Here is a 24328-nt window from a genome sequence, read left to right on the forward strand (position 1 = left end):
GACTCGCTTCTGGACCCAGCCCACAGCGGTTGCGACGTGAACTACAAGTTTTGACACTTCTGCATGGGCATCACCGTGGTGATATTATGATCGGATATGCTCTGCCAGCAAAGAGCTTCTTAAAGTAAAACAAGTTTCAAACCTGTAGAAAGGGTACAGAGTCTGCATCAAACCAAATAAAAGTAAGAAAGTCTTGTCAGTATGTTTTTTTTTAATATCAGCATGTCACTAATATACAGTGTGCATTCAAAGGACATTTATGATGTACAGTTTTGTTCAAAATGAAAAATACTTATAAAAGCATAAAAACTAAAACTCTCAGGATGATGTCCTTGTGAATACATATAGTCAGTCAGTTTTTCTAGTTGTTGCTGTTTGATAGTTAATAAAGTAAGTATATAATGTCCATGTAGTGTTGAACTCATTTTTAGGCCCACCTGCACTCACAACACAACACAAAATTCATGTATAGCTTAAAATAAAATAATGCTATAGTTTGAATTCTTTAAAAATGTTCAGTTCACAAGGGGGAGTTCAGCTGTGAGGCATTCAGCTTATGCATGTGAAATGCAAAGTTCGAGGTCCACTGGAAATCTACTTCTTCCTGCGTCGCTGAAGGTGCCTTTGTCTGGACCCTGTGGAGAGTCTGGAGCCTGAGCATACAGAGGGGGAATTATTAGCCTTTAGCACCCCGAGGCAGCAGAAACAAGGGGCTTATGCAAAACGAGAATGCACAGTTGCATTCATGTGTATAATCTGGACTGGGTAAAATCAATGCTATCAATGTTTACGTAAATTTCATATACTTTGGTCACTTAAGGTCTGCTGGAATAATACTGAAGACATTATGTTTCAAGTCCTAAAGATAAAGTTGGAATCTCTGCAAAACTTAAGACTCAACCACTGAACTACAGAAGTCACAAAGCCATTTATGATCACCTAACAAAGGTTGGTCAATGCAGATTATAATTTATACAACTGTGCTTCAGGTTATAATCAGGTTGTAATATGTAAAATAATATTTAACTCAATCCAGCTAAATTATAATTACTTTGGAAAAATCTCAGACTAGGTTAACTAATGTCTGCCTGTCTGTTTTAAATATTTGATAAAATGTTCAGTTTGTCATAAACAGTTTCTTAATATGTCAAAGTCTTCACAGACATGATGTCAATACAATTCTATATTAATGGACTCTGATATATCTTTTGCATACTGTTTGTGGCCCCATTAGTCAATAAAACCATAACATTGATGATTTAAATTTGGTTTGCTACTGTAAAATGGCCTCTAGTCTGTATAGATAGAAATTGCTCTATTTACCAAACGGTGAGAAGGCAAAGGTGGGCACAGTGGGTCCTGCAGTGAGAAATGGGTTGAGTGGGTTTATAGGACTTTGGTCCAGACCACTTGAAGGGATCACTGTGAGAAAAGAGAAAACAAACGCAGTCACTGCAGAGTGTGACTCAAAATGCACTGTAAACAAACATGCTGAGGAGGGGTTTCTACTGCAGGGCAACAGGCTCAGGATGGGGTCCATGTTTTTATAAGTGCATGAAGATGCTGCACAAAAAGAGGAATGCTTTATACACAGAGAGAAAAACACAAATGTGTCATTTACATTTCAAAGTACACACGTACTGTCTATTTAACACCTTTTACACCCAGGTGTAAACAGTATGGCAGAGGTAGGCACCCCTGTGTCCACAGCTAACAATGCTATTAGCATGCAGGGGTACATAGCATGGCAGGGATAAGGGACCAGGAGTCTATAACTGAGAGAAACATGGACATAGATGTCTAAAGCTAACAATATTATTCATGTGCGTGGAAAGTCCAGCAGAACCGAGCATCCAGGTGTCCAGAGACAACAATGCTGACAGTTCTACTATCAAGTCAGTTTCATAGCCCCAACCTGCAGGCTGTGTAAATGTGTGACCATGTTTTTCAAAACATATTTTAAAGACAAGCACGAACAGACTCACCAACTATTTCTTCCATGTGTTCTGCGGATGCGCTTTCAGTGGACTGTGTCGTTTCAGGCTGGGCTGCATGATGCTGACCACCCACAATATTAACCTCTCTCACTATAAAGGACAGAAAGGTGAAACGAGTTGACAGGATACTAGTCATAGTCATAAAAAATGAGATATATTTCTTTCCTACCTCTCTCATAAATGCTGACAAATCCTCCCTGACAAACTTCCTGCAGTAGTCCTTTAAAATCTGACACTGCTGTTATCACCGGGCCAAAGGTGAGGTTGGGTTCAACATTGACTGAAGGTGAAGCTGACAGCACAGGTGGAGCATGGAGAGACTGACAGCTCTAAATACAGAGGGGGAGGGGGGTGAAATTGGAGCCTATGTCACTGAGTCCTGAGAGACGAGTCTGAGAAGCCTCACCTGGAGGAAGAGGACGGGGTCCTCTGTGTGGGACAGCTTGTCCAGTTCAGCCTCATTCTTCTTCAACTCAGCAATCTCCTTCTGGATCTTCTCCAGCAGCTGCTCAGCTCCACTGATGACCGTCTTTTCTTGGGCTTTGATCAGCTCTCTCACCTCGAAGCGCTTAAGCTCGATTGACCGAATCAGTTCGGTAAAGACGGCATCGCTCTCCTCAGCTGTTGCCCGAGCTGAGCGCTAGAGGGAGACACGAAGCAAAGAACAGCAGTGAAGAAAAGAGTGACGATCAATAGCATGATTAAAGTAACTGAGATATCAGTTGTCAACACTTACAGCAAGAGAGAAAATGGCTTGTCTCAGCTCGTGAGCTTGTTTTTCTCTTTGCTGAATCCTCATCTGGGAGCTTTGCTTTATGTCACCGAGCTGCCTCTGAGGAAAAAAGTTAGACAACACATATTAAGCCACTTAACTTAAAGTATAATATAAAATATTATTTTATATTAGCCACAATGATATGTACAGGGTTTGTGTTGTTGCTCTCGCTGCCAGAATGTAAAGACAAAAGTTCAGTCCATGTCTTTTTGGTCAAAAATGGGAAAAATGTAAGATATTTGTAAGAAAAACAGTAATTTCTTCATCAAGACACGATTTAAATTGGAGAATGCAGACTCATCAAACACAGACTACGTATAAAACAAAGATTAATGAAACCTGAGTCAGAAAATAGGCAAACACCACCCAGGTTTTCTTACAAATGATTGATTTTAGAATATTATCACTGAGAAAATGCTAGTTTGGCCCTCACATGCTTGCAGTATCGGTGATAAGAGAGAACAGTGTGTGTTTACCTGCTTCTGCTGTATTTCCTCCTGGGCCAGCACCGTGTCGTGGCCTTTGTGTTCGTCTGTCAGACACAGGTAACAGATGCAGCGTTTGTCGGTGCGGCAGTACACCTCCAACAGCTTGTCGTGTCGCGGACAAATGGTGTCCTGGAGTCTCTTGGTCGCCGACACCAGCCTGTGCTTCTTGAAGGCAGCGGACTCATAATGAGGTTGGACGTGGACGTCGCAGTAGGAGGCCAGACACACCAGACACGACTTGACAGCTTTGTTCTTCCTCCCGCTGCAGACGTCGCACTCCACGTCGTCGAATTGGGCAAAACGTTCGTTATCAGGCACGCAGGCCTCCTGGAGTCCCGTCTTCTTGAATCTTTCCACCACGTCGGCCAGCATGGTGTTTCTGGACAGTAACGGCCTCGGGCTGAAGTTCTGGCGACATTGCGGGCAGACGAAGACCCCAATATAGTCATCCTGGTCCCAGTAGTTCTGGATGCAGTCCGAGCAGTAACTGTGTCCGCACGGTATGGTCACCGGCTCCTTCAGCACGTCCAGACAGATAGAGCAGTTAAACTGGTCCTTATCCAGAACCACTCCGGCCTGAGCCATAGTTCTAAACCCCGAGAAGGTAGAAAATGTCCGAAAACACGGGAATGTCACACACTCAGCTGTTGTTTGTTTACAGGAAGTGGAACTGATAGGAGGCGGGGCAAATGGAAGCGTCACCGGAAGCTGCAGGGGATTTAAAATAAAATAAAATACGTTTCAAAATAAGCGTGTATTTATAGAATATAACTGTCTGGAACTTTGGAAACATTTTTGATGGAGTAAAATTATTTAGACTAAAAAAAAAAAGACATATACACACTTGTAGTCTCCAGTGCATTTTTAATTTAAAATGCATTTAAATAATTAACAAACACAATAAATAATGTTTGGTACATGATCCATTTAAATAAATCACACATAATATGTAGAAAATAAACAGATAATGCATATCTTTAGACATCAGCAAATCAAACAGGGTTTTCTGGTCAATAGATTAACAACATAAATATAACAGATTAGACATCGTTAAAAGTTTCCTTCATACAGAACAATACATTACTTTGGTCATAAACAACAACAAAAAAAACAAAACAAAACAAAAAAAAACGCTCTGATGCATGAACGAGGAGGGTGCAGATTTTCAGATGGTTCTCCCAATAAAACCACACACCCCTCAAACATTCACTGCCTACTGTGCACTGCAGGTTTTAAAAAGTTGCCAGCAACCTCTTTGACATTTGCAGATTATTATGCCTTTCAATCCAAACTTAAGCATTCACATGCAATCAAGAAGCTCTCTACTAATATGTATTTGAGGTCTGATATAAGAACAACACTGAACCCTTCAAAATAAAATCCCTTTCTCATCCATTTTAGATTTTTAATTGGAATTTAGTTTGTTGACTAGTTAGGGCTGTTCAAAAATACTAAAGGGAAGATTAATACAATTTCCAGTATCTGTTTATGATGTCCATTCAAGTATTTCATCACACCTAAGTTTGTCTTATTATGTGAAAAGTTATAACTCTCTGTAACCACAAGAAACAGGCACAAAATATATTCTGGTTGTTTTAAAACATGCATTGATGTCAGTGGAAGATTAAGTTATGCTCTACATGCTTATCTGAAGTCAGAGAATGATGTCTAAAGCCAGTCTACTACTCACAGTCAACTACTGAATAAAGCTGCAAGGATAAAGCTACCGTCTTGTTTCACTTAAGTTTTAAGGAAACGGCACAGTTCAAGTTTTCATGTCCTAATTTCACATCATATAAAAATACACAGCAAGTAGGATTGACCCAAAACAGAGAAAAGTGGAATCCTTGGTGGTCAACTAAAACTCTCTACAATGTTTTTGTGCATGTATGTTTACTGTATGTGTGCGTGCAATGCTATGATATGTATCCAAATTCATGATACATGGGTGTCAGAGTGTGGCTTCACTTGTTCTTCTCATCCAGGCCACTTTCTGCCCTCAGTGCCTGGCTGCTGGCTGAAATAAAGCTGATCCAGTGTTTGAGGTCCTCAGGAAACTCCGGGCACTCGATCTGCACATAAATGCAAATGAATGTTAGGAGAAAGCTAATGAAGAATAGAGAAATAACAGTCACCTGACTTAGATTTCAGGGGTTTTAAACAAGAGAAAGAGATTTTCAGGCTCAGATTAAAACAAAATACAACTGACTTGTCATTTTTTGTATTTTCTGACAATCTAAAAACAAAATAATTAAAATAAAAACAAAAAAAATCATCTGAGACTATCTGCAGTTTGGACTCTTCTGTTGAATTGCCTCTGTAAACTAGTTCACTTGTAGCCTACTTACAATGGCTGTCAACACTCATACCTCTGTACTAAAGCCTTAAAGTTGTATGCATGTATTGCTGTAAATCCATAATAATTCGTAAAGTAAATATGTGTAATAAACCGAACATAACAAATGATCAAGACTTTAAACAGCTGATGGTTCAACAAATAAAATAATCATTACATATAGCCCATTATGGTCCTACTCAATAATTCACTCACCTTCTTTTTGCAGACAAATTCAATAATGCTCTCGGGGCTACAGTGCACCACACTCTGCCTACAGAGCATGATCGCAGATACAAAGCCATCTTTCTTGGACACAAAGCGCTGCTCCAAGTAAAAGGCCTTCTCATCCCAGCCTACTACTTTGGTCCGAATCTCAAAAGCCTCTCGGAAAGCCAAGGAGCGCCTGTATCGGATAGTGGAAGCACCCACTACCATTTTGGCCCCCAGTTTGCGTGAGGCCATGAACAGGCCATTTCTCATGTAATGGTGGAAGCGAGCAAAGTCACACTCCCTCAGATACCGGGAGTTGTTCATGTGGCCCATGTAGTCCAAATCATGGGGGAGGACCATGCCATCAATGCTTTGCTCAGCCAGGATGTCCGATATTCTGGGCTGGAACCATGCCTCAATGAATACATGGGCCCCCCGAAGGAAGTACCATACATCCAGGCTACAGAAGAGCAGGAGGAGGGCACCAAGCACCAGCAGCAACATCTCTCTGGAACAACACAGCAAATATTAGTAAAATGATCCAACCATTAAATACACAACAACATGTTAAAAGTTGTTTGTGTTGTGATCTAACCGTTATTTCCTGCTTATAAAAGAGCTGACATTAGAGTACTACTGTTCTTTAAATTCTCAATATTAAACTAAATCCACATTTGACCTCATCAATGTCAATGCAGATGTGCAGGAAAACAAGCAGTCAGCACATTTCCACTCTCTGTGTTACTATTCTATAGCTAAACACACGGAAGCAGCATATTTTCACACTGAGCCACCTCAACCTTGAGAGGACTGGGAAGCTAACGCTGCTGGTCTGCAACCTGCTGTCACAGCCAAATCTGTTAGCTTAGCTGCTAGCTGCCAGGATCCGGCGGCCTAGAAAGAAGACTCATACGCGCAAAGTCCCATTTCACAAGATATTAGATATCAAAATGTAAGCAATAAGAGTAAAGATAATATAAGAGTATTTTACGTCTGTAAAACTCACCGTGTGCCTTAGGGAAAGTGCTACCATAGGATGCCGTGCAACTTGAAGAAAACCGGTAGAATGAAAGGACATTTCTTCCGGGTGTGTGACGACAAGACATTTCATTGGTTGACTTGTCGGCATGGTTACAGAGATATGTTTTCATGGTTTCAGTGGTTATCAGCAGGTATTTCAGCTAACCTTCTGGTTAATCCACTGTTTCTATACTGTTTCCTGCATTGTGTATTATTCCTTTTAGTGGATTTTAATATATATTTCAAAATGTATTTTAACTAATGTGATATTAATAAGCAATTGTGACTTTATGTATCTGATTGTTACTTTTCCAACCAGAATCTAAACTAAAAAGACAAATAATATTCTGATTGGACTGTTACTGTGTCATCTATACTAGTGCCATTAAAAATTAACTAGATTCACTCTAAACTGAAGCTTCCCATGTATCTGTATCTGTGAAGTAATATATGACTTGTTTTTTTTGTACAATGTAATGTACTAATGTAGAATAAATGACTTATGTGTTTGCAGGAAATAACACAATAAGAACGAAAAGAATAAAACTACCACTCATATTTCTGTAAAGAATTTGTGAGCATTTATAATAATGATAATAATGTAATTTTATTTGGTGGCACTTGAGGTCACCTTACATCAGAAAAAAAAGAAACAGCAACAATGAAATTACATAAGAAAGCACTAAGGTACATTTTTGGTTTATGTGCATCTAATAACCTCAACCAAGGAGTTCACTGAGCAGCTGATATATGGTATAGTGATGTAAAATATTGACTTATCATTAATTCATTGGTGTTAGTGTGAAACTATTTTTTAAAGTTCAGACGCCTTGCTTCAATCTTCTCTACGTATGATGACCTGGATGACTGAGAATCTTCATCAACATATTTTTTAAAGAGTGTTGTCATCACACAGTTTATCCAGCAGAGTGCACTGTTTTCCCAGTTTCATGTTCACTTACATACACAAAAACTCCTCAAAACTCCTCAGTTTGTTTTATTGCTGCCACAATACAAGATGATATAATTTACACAATCCCTTATAACAAAGAAGTGTGCTGTTAATCCAGTGTTCCACAGCTGTACATTCTAGGATAAAGTAAAGCTTGTTTAACAAAGTGTAGGCACTAGTGTGTTTATGTCAAGTAGTCATTAAGAGAAAAAAAATATCTCTCTCAGAATACTTGGTTCCTGGGCTGATAATCTGGCAGGTTTACAAAAAAAGCTTCCCAGGCAGTGCTTTATTTGTTCTTCTCCTCCAGACCACTCTCAGCTCTGAGGGCCTGACTGCTGGCAGAAATAAAGTTTACCCAGTGCTGAAGATCCTCTGGAAACTCAGGGCACTCGACCTGCAAGGAGAAAACCAGAATCTTAGTATGCTTCAGTCATCATATGCAATATATATATCTGTGTTGAGACAACCTAAAGCATACTTACCTTCCTTTTACACAGGTGCTGCATGATCTTGTCTGGGCTGCTGCGTATGACACTCTGCTTGCAGTACATGACAGCACACACCAATCCATCCTTTGTTGACACAAATCTCTGCTCCAGGAAAAAGGCTTTCTCATCCCAAGTGACAATACGACTCCGCAGCTCATAACCTTCTCCTATGTAGAGAGCCCTGCGGTAACGAATGGTAGTGGCACCAACCACCATCGAAGCTCCGAGGGCTCGCGTTGCTTTGAATACACCATTACGTGTGTATAGAGAAAAGCGGGCAAAGTCACACTCCCGCAGGTAACGAGCATTGTTCATGTGGCACATGTCGATGTCACGTGGGGTGACACGACCTGTTGTGATCTGCTCTGCTGTGACATCCCACACAGGAGGCTGGAACCAGGCCCGCAGGACCACCGCCACCACCCGCAGGAAGTACCACACATCCAGACAGGAGAAGAGAGCCAGCAAGATGACGAGCACCCACAACAACCACCACATCTCTCTCTACAGACAGGACATTGGGATTATTTGGTTTGTGGCCATGAAAACATAAGTAAAATCAAACTGAATTCATACTTGTAAACCTTTTTTAAGATTTAGAAAACAGTGGGTTCAGACCTACAGTGAATTATCCAGGGTGTTTGTACTCCTGCATGTTTTAGGTGCATCAGTTTCTTTATCTTCTACCCACAATGATGCCATCTCTTTCTATCATACTCAACATTAAGGTTTTTCAGACCTCCTTTTGGAATGGGACACACCTGCCTCACTGACCCTGTAGCTGGTTCAGGCTGTCTGTTACTGAACCAGTTTTTGTAGGCACCAACCACTGAATACCAGACCAGCCTAGAAAACCTGTTATGTTGGAGATCCAGTTGTTTTGTTCACTTTCTCCCCAATATATCCCACGTCAGATTAACAACATAGTTTTACTTTAATGCTGTGGCTGATGGGTGTCTGAATAAATTGTATTATACTTACTAAGGAATGTTGTGATTGGTGTATTAGAATAAATCTGAATCTGCTTAAGAGCCTGAAAGATAATGCCAGTTTAAGATTATTACAGTGCGCCCACTTTACATTCTCCCATATATTAAATATATCTGCAGACATCAGATCCATTGTCACTCTGCTCTGTCAAAGTGAGTGTCAGTGATTTCACCTGTGAAAACGGGTTTTGCAAGAAAGACAGGCAACCTCTGCACATACTCACGCGTTGTCAACACATTTACACGGTTTGTTTGCATGTAGACTTGTACAGTTGTTGTAGACGCTGTGTGGTTATTGATATTAAGACGGAATACTGCTGAATAAGCAGATCTAAAAATAAATAATAAATGCCATGACAGCAAACATAAGAAGACAATAAATCACAGCATTTAATCTGAATACTTCTATATAATGAGGGTAGTGGTATATAAGAGAGTTTTTAGCCAAGAGATTTTAAATTTAAGCTAACGTTACCATTAATGTTTCTAGGTCTGATATAAAAACACCTGTAGCTACAACCGTAGCTTTAGGTTCTCGTGGTACCAGCAAACTTAAAATACAACATTAAAACAGATAGGTTACAAATAACTACTTTACACATGCAGATTAGACCCACCTACTGTCGGCGTCCTCCCGTTTCTACTCAAAATTTGCAGAGTCGACAGCAGAAAGTTTTACGCTATCTGTAAAGTACTTCCTGTTCCGGCTTTCAAAATAAAAGCACGCAGAAGGCGGCGCGTCTACTGTGCAACCATTAAGCAAGTGTAAACCCTCAAAAATTATACAACACGCATATAAAGACATTCCAATTTTCAAAGAAGAACCTCGGTGCCATAACACGTTTTTTATATATTTTTTTTACACGGAGGGGCATTTAATTTGACGGCAACGGTGATTCGCTTCCTGTCTTCCTTAAATGACGTAGGGGAGAGTGGGCAGCGATGATTGGTTGTTCAGTCATTCCATATTGGCTTCGATAAGGCGTGTGGTGATGACTGACCTCAGGTTTACTGTAAGAAGTACAGTGCAATTACTTCAAATCTGTAATAAACATGTTAAACTGGATATGTAAAAAACAATAATCAAATATAATATATAATAAAATTAAGTATATATGCAGCACAACGTTTTTTAAAAATTGAAATACACATAAAGGTTTTAAATATAAGTGGTTACAGATATGAGCAAGTAATATTGTTGAAATCAGTGGATTACGCAACGGTACTTTCACATGTTTATTCACTGTGCTGGACGTAAAAAATCATCGTCTTCTTACAACAAAGATCTTGTTCATAGCAGATGTCTGACTCCTTATCGCTGGTCTTGTTGTGTGGTCATATACGTGTGTATGACGGTGAATAGTCAGGAGTGAGAGCTCTTACTGTCAATACAACATCTTTGATCAAAGCTAAAGTTTTTGGTTCATGTCGGCAAACTGGACAGAAAGCTTTAGGGCATGTAATCTGTGTTCAGTAACTGAATACTTTTTAAAAGTATTCTTCCCAACACTGCTTGCAGGGGGGACTGGCTGATAAAACCTACTGAGAATTCGAGGCTCCGTTTGGGAGTCTTGGACACCTTTGTGCAGACTGGTGGCTCCCCCATGTGGATTTTTAGGAGAAGTAAGAAGTTGACCATTGATCCATGCAGATGGTACCTGAGTATGCAAGGAGCAGGACTTTACAGGTCTATCATCCCCACTGTTACTCTTTGTACTGACATGTTGTGCATGAGGACTCCCAGTTTCAAATATGACTTAACTTAACCAGAAGTATTTGTCTTTCCCTCATTATTCACCTTAACTGACTCTAAACTCCTTCCACAGCTGCTATTCTGTTGCCTATTTTGTGTCCCTGATCTGTTTGTTGCAGGGACAGAGCAGGTAGTGCTGCTACCTGCTTCTGAGAGATGACTGTGCAGGTGAGAGGGGGGTGTAAATTTGTCTTGAGGAGCAGGCAGGGCTGCTTTTTCTCTCCTTTTTTCCTTTTTTCTCTCATCTTTGGTAACAAACTGTCCTCTCTGCTCAGACTGTGCTGTGGTAATAGATGGGTTTTAACAATGGGTAAGCCAGAAGTTGAGTTCCTGTGGTGGACGCCATCTTGCTTTGGAGAAGGACTGTTGTGGTTTATAACCGCATTCTGGCTGTTTGAATGCTCAGAGGTGTTAGTGGTGTTGCAGGCTCGTGTTTCGCTTGAATTATTGAGTGGTGATTTGATTCTACGCAGACTAGAAGTCCTGGATAGTGAGGTCTTGGTGAGAGGAGATCCAGATGGAGGTCTGGGTTTGGGATGGCACAGAGGAGTAGGTGGATGTGGTCTTAATTTTGGAGAAAGGGGGGAAGCTAGTAGACTCTGAATCTCTCTTGACGATCTGCAGGAAAAGGAATCACAAGGAGAGTCACATCCATGTTTGACAATGTTGTTAAACAAATTTTGTTTATATTGGAGTCATGTTGAGTTCCTTAAATATTGCATTATCAAAAAGAGGACAGATCCATCAGATAATACAATGACTCAAGCCACACCTGTCCCTGTCACAAAGGCATAACTTGTACCAGAACATCTCAAATAGAATTAATATAAAACATCATACTAACCTGTGTTTCAATGCCTTCTCAGGCAGAAGAGACGAGGCATCAAGTGAGGCTGGGTAGAGCTCCAAGTCCATTTGTACAGCTTCTCTGAGCTCTCTGAGCTCTGCACACATTTTAAATAAAAACGTTTCAGTTAAATTTTAAATGAGTAGAGGATTTTTGTCACACACACACACACACACACACACACACACACACACACACACACACTGCATGCTTGTGCCACCAGATGGCAGCAAATGCCAAAAGTTGGACTCACCTGTGAGTGAAGGTTCGGGTTTATCAGACTCACCCACACGCTGATGCTTTCCCTTAATGTTCCCCTGCAAGAATTACAAACCACAGAAAAAGAGACCTGGGTTAACCATGCAGTTATTTCCCTTTGTGTAAATACTACTAACTGGGACATAATGGAAAACAGGAGGTGAAAGTATTAAACATGGAAATAGCAAAGGAACAAGGAAAAGGGATAAAAATAACATAGGGAGAAAGTAGAAAGGAATGTGTGAGTGTGTGTGTAAAAGAGACCACTAAACGACTGAGCAGCAGTGTTCCATAATAATTTGGCTATGAAAACTATAGCACTATGTATGTGTGTGTGTGTGTGGTTGCAAAACCAAAAAGACCTGATTGCAAAGTGAGTCGTCATGTGTTTGCTATGAGTGACTGGCAGACTGCTCTCCTCATTTTACACCAGTACTAATGCTAATGAGAGTCTTTATAAGTGACCACAGACTACACAGTCCATTACACACATGTACGCACACACATACCCAAACATACCCACAAGGCTGGAGACTGACAGCTAAAACACATACTTGGGTCTGTTCTCCCAGTGGGTTTCTAACCTCCTAGTGTTGTCTTTCAGAGCTGCAGACAGAGAAGTGACTGAGATCTAAAGCAACTTTGCTGCACACACACACACTGAAAATAGGCTTTGTGGTCCATGTGGGGTTTGAACCCATTACCATGGTGCAGGCTTCATGATATTTTAGGGAAAGTGTATGTTGTGGGGATTATTCTGATGCATGAGAATCCAGATCCACCTCTGCAGCATCTCCCTCAGAAGGATCACTAATCCTGCCACAAAATCCAACAGAAGCCAGTATGGCTGCCATCTTTCATCATCTGTTTGTGCTGGTTCTGTCAGGTTTGATCTACCTGGTCAGCCAGTGTAAACCTTCTCTAAGCTGCTTTTATGGATCGTTTAGATGTTTTATTTAGCAGCATGAGCGCCACAATGTAGAAGCCAACATCTTCAAGTTTACACTGAAACATCCATAACAGTATGACCTGTCAGTGTTTGCATAATGAATGATGGAAATGCATCACAATGCTGTAACTGCCTTTTTTTCTACTGTGAGTTCAATGTTTTGATGTGCTGTACAGGCTGGTGGGTGGGAGGTGAATCGCTGCATGAGTCTAGTCCTGCTGATGCCAATTCGAGCAGCAGCTGCTGTGACCACCACTCACAGTATTCAAGGGTGGTCTCACTCATGACCCGATCAATATTAGTCTATCTATGTCCAGTATGAATGATCAAAAAGATAATTAAAATAAATGATTATGACAGGCCATATATATTACAAATGGCAAGTCAATATTTACGCATCTCAAATGCTCTTTACTGCAAAATTAATGGTTGGGTGCCCTTAAAGAGCTTCAAAATCTATAGGTAACATTATGAAATCTGCATCCATCTTGATTTAGAGTCTATGGTCCACACCTGCCAACACTCCCAGTTTCACCATCTCCCACTGGCTCACTGACTCACAATAATCAACTTGTTAATTTAAACAAATTTAAGCAAATTGTAGCTCTAATCTTCAAAATTAACATGTTTGTCTGATGGCACACAGGTGGCTAAATCCTCATTGAAACGCTGTCTACGCACTATGCATTTTTACCCAGCAGTTGCTACAACCTGATTCATGGAGTGTGTGCACAGGCCAGTGGAGTTTGAAATAAATTAGCAATTTAAAATATCAAAGGAGAATTATGTGTCTATATAAAAAAAGCTGTAAGTATTATTCCAGCAAATTTAAGTAGTGGCCATCCATTTTACATGGTTTACACAAAAATCTAAAGGCTGCCTGCCTGTTTAACAGACACCTCCTGAACTACAGTGATTAGTTAGAGATGACTGACGCACTGCTCATGGCCGTGTGTCAGAGGCTGCACTGAGAGGGACCTGATATGATGAACGACAGCTTAAATGAACCAGTGGGAAACTGCAGCCAGGCACACAGAAACTATATACTACTCTGTGTGGTTTTAACCTCAAGTAAGCAGAGAAGAGGGTCATGGTGATGCTAACCACAGCAGAGTGTCCTTTCCTCTGGTTCAGAGAATATTGCTCCCATTAATGTGTAAAGCTGCAGTCCTTCGTTTAGACTGCAGAATATTTCCTACTTGGACTTTCCACAGCTTCAGGGTGATGGCACGCTACAATTTTCTTGCTCCACTGACTTTACAGTCAACACACACTCAGACAAAAGTCCGTAGAGGTGTGTGTGAGCTGCTTGTAACCACTGTCGTTAAGAGTTGTTTTTTTTGGTCACTATAAAAGTCTCCCTCCTGCTAAGAGAAAATGAGTCATTATAGCTGTGTTTAAAAACAATTTATGATTAGCAGCTGCATGTAGCTTTTAAAAGACAATTAAATCATGCTGCATAAACCCTGTTTAATAACTGCTTAAGACTATTTAGCTTAACTGCACTGAATAGTAAATCAGACGTGTCACATGTATTGGTGTTGAATAAGAGGACACTTAAACTGCATCTTGAGTGTGGATACTTCCGTCACCTCTTCTGTGCCTTGTGTTAAGACAGTGTCTCATGGCTTTAATGAACACAAAGTCTTGACGGATGATTAGAGTACCTCTTTCTACAAAGCAAGGCACTTGCACTGTACAACAAGGCTGCATTTAGCATTATGGTAATTAAAGTGCACACTAATGCTCAGCAGACAGCAACCACTTGCTTCAGGAGACTCAGGAGCCTTAAAGGAATTGATGACACTTACATGCAGAACCATACTGTGAACAACCTTTACATTAAGTGGCTTTCAAGGCAAAGAGAAGTCTCTGCTATTAGCTTAACACACTGTCTTAAACACACCTTTGGGCCTGGAGACTTTCTGTAAAATGCCCCCTCTACATTTTCCTACACACAGTTCTAATTTGCTGACAGTAAATTGCCTGATGGAGGTTTTCCACAGATACTACTTGTGCTGCTTTTATTATATTTCCAATGGGACTATGATGATACCAATAATATCAACTGTGTGGTCTAATAGTACATGCACTGCTGACTCTAAGAGGCTGTTGTCTGCTCAGATTTCCTATTTTTTCACCCTTTAAGTAAAATGATGGTCAATCATGTTACAACAGCCGTAGACACAGAGGGCACAGAGAGATAATTCCACATCTGGTCTGCAGAAGAGTCTTACATCTGGTTAAACTCATTCTCAGTCTCTCACATCATGTCAAACAGTGCAGACTGTAGACCCAGTTCATGTGGGGCTTTTTGCCTTTTGTCTGTTTTTAAATTACTCTGTATGTCCTTTGAGTGATTGGGAGGAGATCGATCTTAGTCAGCACTGCAGCAGCTCTTGGCCAGGCAGATGGAAAAAAAGAACACTGGTTTAGACTGAAGCTCTGCAGGCTTCCTGTGCATGTGTGTGTGTGTTTGTGCAAGTGTATTCCTTGGCAGAGTTGCAGTGTCAAAAGAAGAGTTAGGGCAAACTTTACAAAACTCAAACTTTGGAAAAAATAATACATATATATATATATATATGCAAGCAAGGTCACATTGTATAGTGTACACAGATATGTAATAGCTGTATTCAGCTGCTTACCTTTATTTGATTTATCAGACTTGTCAATGCCTCCCATTCTGCCATTAGGACAGACCTAAACAGATTAAAAGATAGATAAGCTAAGGGTTAACACTTTATCCTCAGCACTTCTCATAAAGTTCAGCGGAAACAGTGAGTTATTTTTCTTTTCCCTCCCTCTCTCCCTTTACACTTTCTCCTTTGCTGCTTAAATGACCATGGTAGACTTTATTCACTTCTTTCAGATGCAAAAGAATCGTCTGCCAGCTCTGGACCGGTCTGGGATCCATTTTCTGACAATGGTGCCTTTTGTTCTGGTCTAGTCAGGAAATAGGAGAGAGAGGGAAAGACGGGGAAGGAGAGAGAAAAAGAGTGAGAGAGAGGGAGAGAGGGAGAGAGCCTCTCTTCCAAGGTAGGTCCAAAGACTGTGCCGCCCTGTGGGCCTCAAAGTGAGGGATGTAGGAAGGAAAGGAAGGATGGAGGGTGAAGGAAGCAGCGCAGCGACAGAAGCCGCAGAGGAGGGTAAGGGGGAAATTAAGTCTCCCTTTAGTTTAGTTTAGGAGCTAGGACTTTTACATTTGTAGAGGACAAACAGAATAATTGCCAGATGTTTTAAACTTGGTTTGGTTGGAGTGACATCAAACAAACAGGAAAGAAACAACGTGTAAATAAACATTCTTCAGGCACTCTAAGCTGAAACAGTTGGCCACACTGGTTGTGACTTCATACACAGCTAGTTTACAGCTGTTTTAACACAATACACAGGAAACAGCATTAAAACACACATAAGAGCAAAACATTGTCACACAACTGCACAACTGTGAAAGTTGTATATAAAAACTCATTTAAACTGCTCATTTAAACCTGAATATATGAAGGCATCAAAACAGTAAACCAGTAAAATTCTTATTATTTTTTGCCTCTTGGGGCAGCCAAAACAAGTTGTGAACACAATATTGATGCAGTATCATAGTATTGTTATGAAACATTTGCTTACTGTACTTATCTTATATTAAACTGTCTTCAACTTCTGACAGAGACATCAGACTCTCTACCTGCTAAACGTTTACCAGGAAGCCGCTCACAGTCTGCAGTTTGTAGCTGAGTGCAGAGCAGGCTTTGCTGCTGAATCCAGCTGCCTGATTGTGACAGCCCCTTAAGGCCTCTAAAATCTTTTACATGGAGCTACATAAAAAAAAGATTTGGAAGGGGTCACAAAACAAGCTGTTGTTAAAAAAAGGTCCCAAATCTCTTTACAACCTACCTTAGGCGTTCGACCACATCATCTATCTCCATGACATTCAGCTTGTCTCTCACTGCTTCGATCTCACCTTCAGCGCTGCGCTGGGCTGAGCAACGAGAGCCTGGCCTGAAGGAGCAGAGATGAAAAGAGCAGAGGATTAACGCATGAAGTCTGAACTATCACAAGTGCTGCAGGTTCTGTTTTGCCAGTGTTACTAACCTGCTTCCATCATCAATATCTTCAGGGTTGGTGGAGTTTTTGTAATGGTTGTCACGGTGACTAAGGGCGTAGTTTACGGTTTCAACTTTGTACTGCGAAAGGAGCTCCTCTACCTCACTATGACAAGACACAAAGGCCGAGTGTTACAACAAGTATATCCGTTTACTGTATGTAGTCTTCTGCAGTGCTGAAACATTTTTCAGCTCAGTGTTTCTTATTTTAACCGCATCACTGATGTTACATTTTGCCTGATGTGGAATTATGTTCAGGCTCTCCTGGGGTCTGGGTGTGCAGTTTTTAAAACTGTATCTTGATCTTTATGCTTGTCCTGAGCCTTATGAATGTAATGTGTACCGGTACTAGAATCACCAAATGTAAATTAAGAAGTATTCTTAAGTTTGCCATACAGAAAAGTATTAATACTGTTTGCAGTAAAATAAAAATTTAGTTTGAAGACAGAAAAGATAAACAGCAACAATATTGTCTGAGTGATCTTCTATGATGCTGCAGCAGGTTAGTCGAGAGACTGGTCTGTCCTTCTTAATGGTGTAGTCTTTGCATGTGAGGAAATGTGTTGTTTCAAGCCACTAAGAAAATGACAAAAAGCTGTGTGTGTGTGTTTGTGTGTGCCAGCGTGTCGGGGGGGGGGGGGGGGGGGGGGGGGAATAGGAGCATCAGGACCACACAGGAGGAGGCCAATAAGATAAATCAGCTGACTTTTACAAGCTACACACTGATCCACACCCTGATATAAAATATGAGTAAAATCACAGGAGGAGTTGTTCCACAGGAGAGGTGGAACAACTGTGTCTGCAACTCATGCTGAAAACTCTTATGTCACACTGTTTGATACTATGTCTGCTAAATCAGCTTCAAATCAAAACCCACACCCAATAATCTTTGGGGAAGAATGAGATGTAGAAACAATATGATCTCCATCTTGCTTGATGTTTTAGCTCCCGTTTCCCATTCTGGATCTTTAACATATTAAAAGGAACTACAGTGACAAACTCAGTAATGTGGAAGTCTTAAAGTGTGTTGGGTTTACTTCTGAAAGCCATTCAACTGATATGCACTTGGGACTCGGCCTAATTGAATGATCAAAGGCCTGAAACACACACATACACATAGCACCATGCAAAAAGGTCAACAACTATACTGAAGCCGACTTCAAAGAGAAAAGGCGATTTGTGCTGGCACAGTCTGTGTGGCACCAATACTTTCTTTTGGCTCTGTTCCACACAGCCAGTAACAATGGGCTACATTTCTTAGTCTGAGTGGGACTTTTTATAATCCATTTACATCCGAGCCGGAGCACTTTACAAGAGTGGCTGGTTATGCGTGTGAGAGTAAGTTTGCGTCTCACTCGGTGACACTTTGATAAGACACTGTGCTGTTACAACCATCAGACCTGCAGGCCTGTGGATACTGGATTGTCAGCCTAAACATCAGAATTTACTGCCATCCAGGATAAAACTCCTTGTAAGATTATTTCAAAATAAACAGCTGTCAACCGAGCTGTCATACCCAGCACTGATGTTACATTTTCTATGTCCTTTGATGTGTGAAGTAGACTCTATGCAAGCATATGGGAACTTTAACTAAAAACAACAATGCTGCAACAATTAGAGGATAAATTGCAGCCTGCAACCCCCTCTGATGGGTATACAAGGCCGACTTTAAAAGTAAGAAAACTTTAGCATGACAACATGCTACATGGTAAAACATGTCAACGGTCAAAATCACTAAACCTGCTAAGTTACTGCTGTAACAGTGAGAGCCAGCCCGCTGATGGTGTTATTTATCTCAAAGGGCTTCTGTCCCTCAGACACAGCTAGCAAGTACATTCTAAGGTATATAACAAAGTCAAGGATACATTCTCCTTTCATATGGGAGAGGCAAGACTCACATAATGGAACAATCAATTGAATGAGCTCATCACGATAGGATTGCATAGAACAGAACCAGGCATCCTTGAGAATTCTCCTTCAGAGGGATTCGATGATGCAGCCTCCTATAGAGGCGGCCCTCCTTATCTTTGAGAACCACTCTATGGTTAAACTTCTCTCCTCTTTGTTTTTAAATGTGTTAGACCATTGGTACAAAACAGAAGCCTGAGGATAAAACCCAGAGCGAAAAACGAGCTGCCTGCTGCCCGCAAATTGACACACAAAGAAAATCACAATGAAAAGCCAGTTCACAAATTGACAGGCAATAAATGTTTAGTCAAAAAAACAGAGAACAATGCATGTTATGCTGTTCTTTTTTTTAAAGGCCTCAGTTAAACCAGAGAGACGTCGCAGGCCAACATTCCTGGCAGCAGCGAGCTAGTTGCTAGGAGGTACTAGCTTATACACACATACTCACGTGTCATGTAAGTATGTATAACAGTGCTACTAACCAATATTATAGTGGCAACAGTTTTATGACATGTTTTTATTTAAGATTTATATTAAATATGTGTGGCTGCTCAAATGTTTAATCCAATATGGCTTTGACAAACATCTGTGTTTCTGCTATTCAGATAGGAATGTATGCCTCCCTCCTATAATTGTCCCATTGTTGCACGATTCCCAAACCAGTTTGCAACATCCCTTCTCCAAAAACCTTTGTTCCTCTGCTTTCCCATCCCATTTGTAACTGACATGGGAACACAATACAGCATTTTATGGTGTTCTTTGTTAGGGGGAAAATGACGCATGATCTCAACTGACTATCCCAGTTCGAAAAGTTGTGTTGTGCTTGCTGGTTTGGACCAATGATCATGGGGGAAAAATGAATAGACTTCATACATCCGTAAACAATTCACTGTAACATCAAAATCCTATTAGTAATCCTTACCTTAGAACCACTGCTTTACATGCAGCTTTACAACTAGTTTTTACACACTGATTAATAATGTACAGCAAACTGGGATGTGAGGAGTTGCACCTACCTTCCCCCCCTGCTTGCTCTGTCTCTGAGAGTATGCAGTAACATCTTGACCTCGGCTCTCACCAGCTCTTTCAGAGCAGGGGGGTCAGCTAAAGGGTAGCCCTGCTGACGTGGGAATGGGGTCCCTGCCCTGCTGCTGTGGTGCCCACCTCGCTGGGCTGCTTGCCAGGTCTTGTGCCACATCACCGCCTGCAAAAATTACCACAGTGAGTATGAATATATGGTTGCAGACAGGTTTTGACATCATTATTTAGAATATCAAAGCATCAAATCATAAGCCCAAAAATATAAAGGAAGGACTCCCTTTCTTTTAATATGAAGGTCCCTGAACATGTCTGCATCGTGTATGGCCGATAAGAGTCTCAAAGAAATGAACTTTAGGAACATTCAAGCATCAAAGAGAGACAAAAGATTCTCAGGAGCAGAGGGAGTATCAGGACAGGGGTTGCAGAGAGGAATGGGAATTTGAGAGGCTGGAGCAATCCACACAGATGGCAAGGGATGCCATGGAATGCAAAACAACTTCCAATCTTACACCTGACAAATATCGAGTGTGGCTTCCAATGTTACAAAGTGACAAAAAAGTGAACAATTTATACTGGGCACCAAATTTAAAACTTCTTATAGATCTTATAGGCTGGCCATAAGACATCCCAGTGTGCTGTGGGACCGGGCAGCTTTGTAATGTGTCTCAATGAAGTCTGGATATCATTAACACCTCCACACCTGTTGCCTGCCAATCATTTCTGTCAAAGACTTTACTTCAAAGGAACACACTGGAGGATACTTAACACACCCTTTCTTCTTCGCATGTGTGCGCCTTTACTTACACACCAGCATTCCCACATCATACACACACACATAGGGCATTTTGACTCACACTAGCTTCTTCTGTGAGTCTATAAGTTGCTGGATTCCTTTTTGTGCTGTTGATCTAATCCAATATTTATTTCAGGGAGCACCGTTGAAACATGTCAGCTAAAAAACTACCAGCAACTATTAAGCTGAATAATTTAAATTGGGTTTTAGAATGCAGTGATCTGAACAAGCTAATTTTCACCCAGCTTAGTGAGAAAGAGACAGAGAGTTAAGAGGGAACTACAGAGAACACTGGCCTTACAGGGAGACTTGAAAAGAGAGTGTAATATTTCCTCTGATCTAACCGCCTTAGACAATAAGGACCTTGATGGAGAGAGGAATGGCAGTACAGAGGAATGAGGGAGTCCTGCACTTCTACTATTACTTTTCACAGTGGCTCGCTGAGGGATGGAATTCATTACATGGCTGCAAAAGAAACAGACATGGGCAGAAAAGAAAAAGCCGTAGAGATGGGCAGATAAAGAAAAAAAAGGAGAAAAGGAAGTGATCCATCCAACAGTAAACATAATAACTGAGGAAAAACCTGCATTGAGGGTTGAATAAGGCACTTTTTTCCCTGGAACCTTTTAAAGCTATGAGCCCTAAGTCTTTCTTTCCGTCTGGAGGCTTTAAAACCTCCACACACACTCAACTGTAGGTGAACAAATATCAGGGAAAGTCACATACACACTTGTGCACACACACAGGCATGCAATGCCAACATGCACACACAGTCAAGTCAAAGAATATGTGTTGCTAACAGTCTTATCAACAGTTGAGGATTAGCCTCTTTAACCCTGTTATACCGACCCCCTGACTCACTAAGCTTACCAGGCCTCTTTCAGTGTGTGTGGAGTGTGTGTGTGCATGTGTGCAGACAGGAGTGTGTCTGACTCTGCATGTAGTATGAGTTGCAGAATTCTGCAACAACGAAGCTGGATTTCTGTGTTTTACTCCAAAAGTAACATGAATGATGTGAGTCCTTAAAGAAAGAATTAAAAGATGTGTTGTAGTTATCACATATGTTTTTTGAACACGCAATCTGCCACAAAGGTAAATATGTAGCCAGCATCTTCATGACATGGCTTGAGAGCTGAGACAAACTATGTCCAGGTGTTGGAGCACTGCAGCGAGGGGAGAGAGCTGATCTACAGATGGAGACATTCCAGTACAGGAACAAAAAAACAAGTAGGAGAGCAGAAAAGCAAAGCAGAAAGATAAAGCGATAGATGGAGGAGAGGTGGATGGTGAAAAAAAGGAGACTTCATGTTGTAGAATACGCATCCTGTGAGAAACGGAGACTCTTTGTGTGTGTGTACAATCTACAACTACAGATTTGATCTGATGCACACGAGCATGACCTCTCTTATGTAAGTCAGCTTCAGAGGAATGTTCCATCAGCAGCCCGGGTGTATTCACATTTGGCTTAAGGTCAACCGCTGAAGCATTTTCTGTGTACTGCAGTGTCTTTTTTTATTAAACAAAAAAATATTTTTCATATCTTCCTATATAATAATAATAAAACATATAATTACAATTTTGATTTATGAGTTTTGACTAGTACATTAAAGTAAGCATGGCCATGATATGGGTGGGTTTATGTTGTGGGTATGCATGTCTTAGCCAACCTTGTGACTGGTTGGCAGGCCTGTGGGGTTTACAATAGTTAAACATAAACAGGTTGTGAATCCCAAACTGTAGTAAAAACCCCTAATAAAGTTTCTCAACCAGTTCCAGCATGTCCCACATAGTTGTATTTGAAAATGCTGTAAAAAAAAAAAAAGCCCTGATTCGAAAAAATCACACCAAATACCTGTATTGAATTCTAAATAGTGAAAAATAGTGGAATACAATCGACTGAGTCAATGATTCACTTCACTTTTGCTTCATTAAATGATTTCTTTTTCAAATTCAATGTTTCCTTTGGGCCTTGACCTTAAAATGGCTTATTTAGTGAGCTGTGAGCCGTTTCATTTTTTCCACTTATCAACCCTGCAAGTCTGTCTTGCGTGAGGTAATTTTGCCCACTGAGTGCTTTTCATGCAAAGGGCTTCAGGACCAGAGTTGAGCTGGCCTTGAGTAAACATGATGACTGTCTGGTTCACATTTGGACTTCATTGAGACGCTGGGCCAGTTAACTCACATTTCACTTTTATTATGGAGTCTGGGAATAGTAATTAATGAACATATGTAAGTCCAACTAACATCCTCGCACAACCTTAAACCAGGGATCTTAAATTGTTCAGCCAGGAATGCTGAACTAAGCTGAATTTGTTTTCACACTGGCCAAAAGGAAATTCTTGTAGATGCTGTGGTGATATTATTTTTGAATCCTACTCGAAATAGACCCAGTTTGAAGGAGTGTGAAACAAAATGAATGACTCGACAAGCTTCCTTTGCTGGAATGTTCTGTAGAAGACATCAAACAGACTTTATAAAAACCCTCTCACCATGTTGTGCACTTCTGTATACATGTCAACCAGGGAAGGGCCCAGTGCAGCACGGATCTTTGACAGCTCTGACCAAGACACATGCTCAGTGATCAAGCTCCAGAGGGACTGGCCAGGGCACCAAGGCTGGTTTCCATTAGGTGACTCCATAGGAACAGCAATCTAAGGCAAAAGATGACATTTAACTGCGAAAACATACAACAGCATGACAACACACCATCAGGAACAGATTCTTACAATAATGAAATTTCCCCATTGGGGGACAAATAAAGGTTTTATCTTAATCTTTCTCACTGCAAGATTTCTCTCTTATTAATCAGTATTACTGTTTGTTTCAGTATATATACATGAAGTATTTAGTGTATGATGACTTATTTTGCCTTAACCCGTTTAATCCAAAATTTTTCCCAGCAAAATAACTGCATAAATCTCATTGCTTAGACATTCCTAACACATAATATGTACATTTTTTTGATTTCATGTTGGTTATGTTAGTGAAAATTGAAGTTGGGAAACTGCATAGTCTAAACTTTCACAAATGATAGTATTTGACCAATTTCCACATATATACATTAAAATAATGTATAATACACTGCTCAAAAAAATAAAGGGAGCACTTAAAGAACACAATGTCGTCAGTTACTCTTCTGTGAAATCAGCTTGTCCAGTTAGGAAGCAACACTGATTGTGAATCAGTTTCAGTTGCTGTTGTGCAAATGGAACAGACAACAGGTGGAAATGAGAGGCAATGATCAAGACAAGCCCTATAAAGGAGAGGTTCTGCAGGTGCTGACCACAGACCATTACACTGTTCTCATCCTTTCTGTCTGATGTTTGATCACTTTTGCATTTTGTCAGTGCTCTCACCCCTAGAGGTAGCATGAGGTGGTGTCTACAACCCACACAAGTTGCTCAGGTAGTGCAGCTCATCCA

At 40.7% G+C, this 24328-nt stretch overlaps 3 protein-coding genes across 3 annotated transcripts; all 3 read right to left on the reverse strand.

The window, feature by feature from the left end:
- Window positions 1-193: 193 nt before the first annotated feature.
- Window positions 194-3939, reverse strand: LOC114449209 (E3 ubiquitin/ISG15 ligase TRIM25-like). Its single transcript, XM_028426665.1, has 7 exons — window positions 3249-3939; window positions 2734-2829; window positions 2404-2637; window positions 2167-2326; window positions 1986-2087; window positions 1324-1422; window positions 194-653 (listed from the first exon to the last, which is right to left on the reverse strand). Exons 1-7 carry the CDS (start codon window positions 3843-3845, stop codon window positions 595-597), a joined length of 1347 nt encoding a protein of 448 aa, XP_028282466.1. The 5' UTR covers window positions 3846-3939; the 3' UTR covers window positions 194-594.
- Window positions 3940-4187: 248 nt separating this feature from the next.
- Window positions 4188-6900, reverse strand: LOC114449924 (protein THEM6-like). The gene is made up of 3 exons (XM_028427797.1): window positions 6815-6900; window positions 5812-6316; window positions 4188-5332 (listed from the first exon to the last, which is right to left on the reverse strand). The coding sequence occupies exons 2-3, from the start codon at window positions 6310-6312 to the stop codon at window positions 5225-5227; spliced, it is 609 nt and encodes a 202-aa protein (XP_028283598.1). The 5' UTR covers window positions 6313-6316; window positions 6815-6900; the 3' UTR covers window positions 4188-5224.
- Window positions 6901-7413: 513 nt separating this feature from the next.
- Window positions 7414-9952, reverse strand: LOC114449870 (protein THEM6-like). Its single transcript, XM_028427712.1, has 3 exons — window positions 9878-9952; window positions 8266-8775; window positions 7414-8177 (listed from the first exon to the last, which is right to left on the reverse strand). Exons 2-3 carry the CDS (start codon window positions 8767-8769, stop codon window positions 8070-8072), a joined length of 612 nt encoding a protein of 203 aa, XP_028283513.1. The 5' UTR covers window positions 8770-8775; window positions 9878-9952; the 3' UTR covers window positions 7414-8069.
- Between the last annotated feature and the right edge of the window lie 14376 nt (window positions 9953-24328).

The sequence above is a fragment of the Parambassis ranga genome, chromosome 17 (assembly GCF_900634625.1).
Source record: "Parambassis ranga chromosome 17, fParRan2.1, whole genome shotgun sequence".
NCBI lineage: Eukaryota > Metazoa > Chordata > Actinopteri > Ambassidae > Parambassis > Parambassis ranga.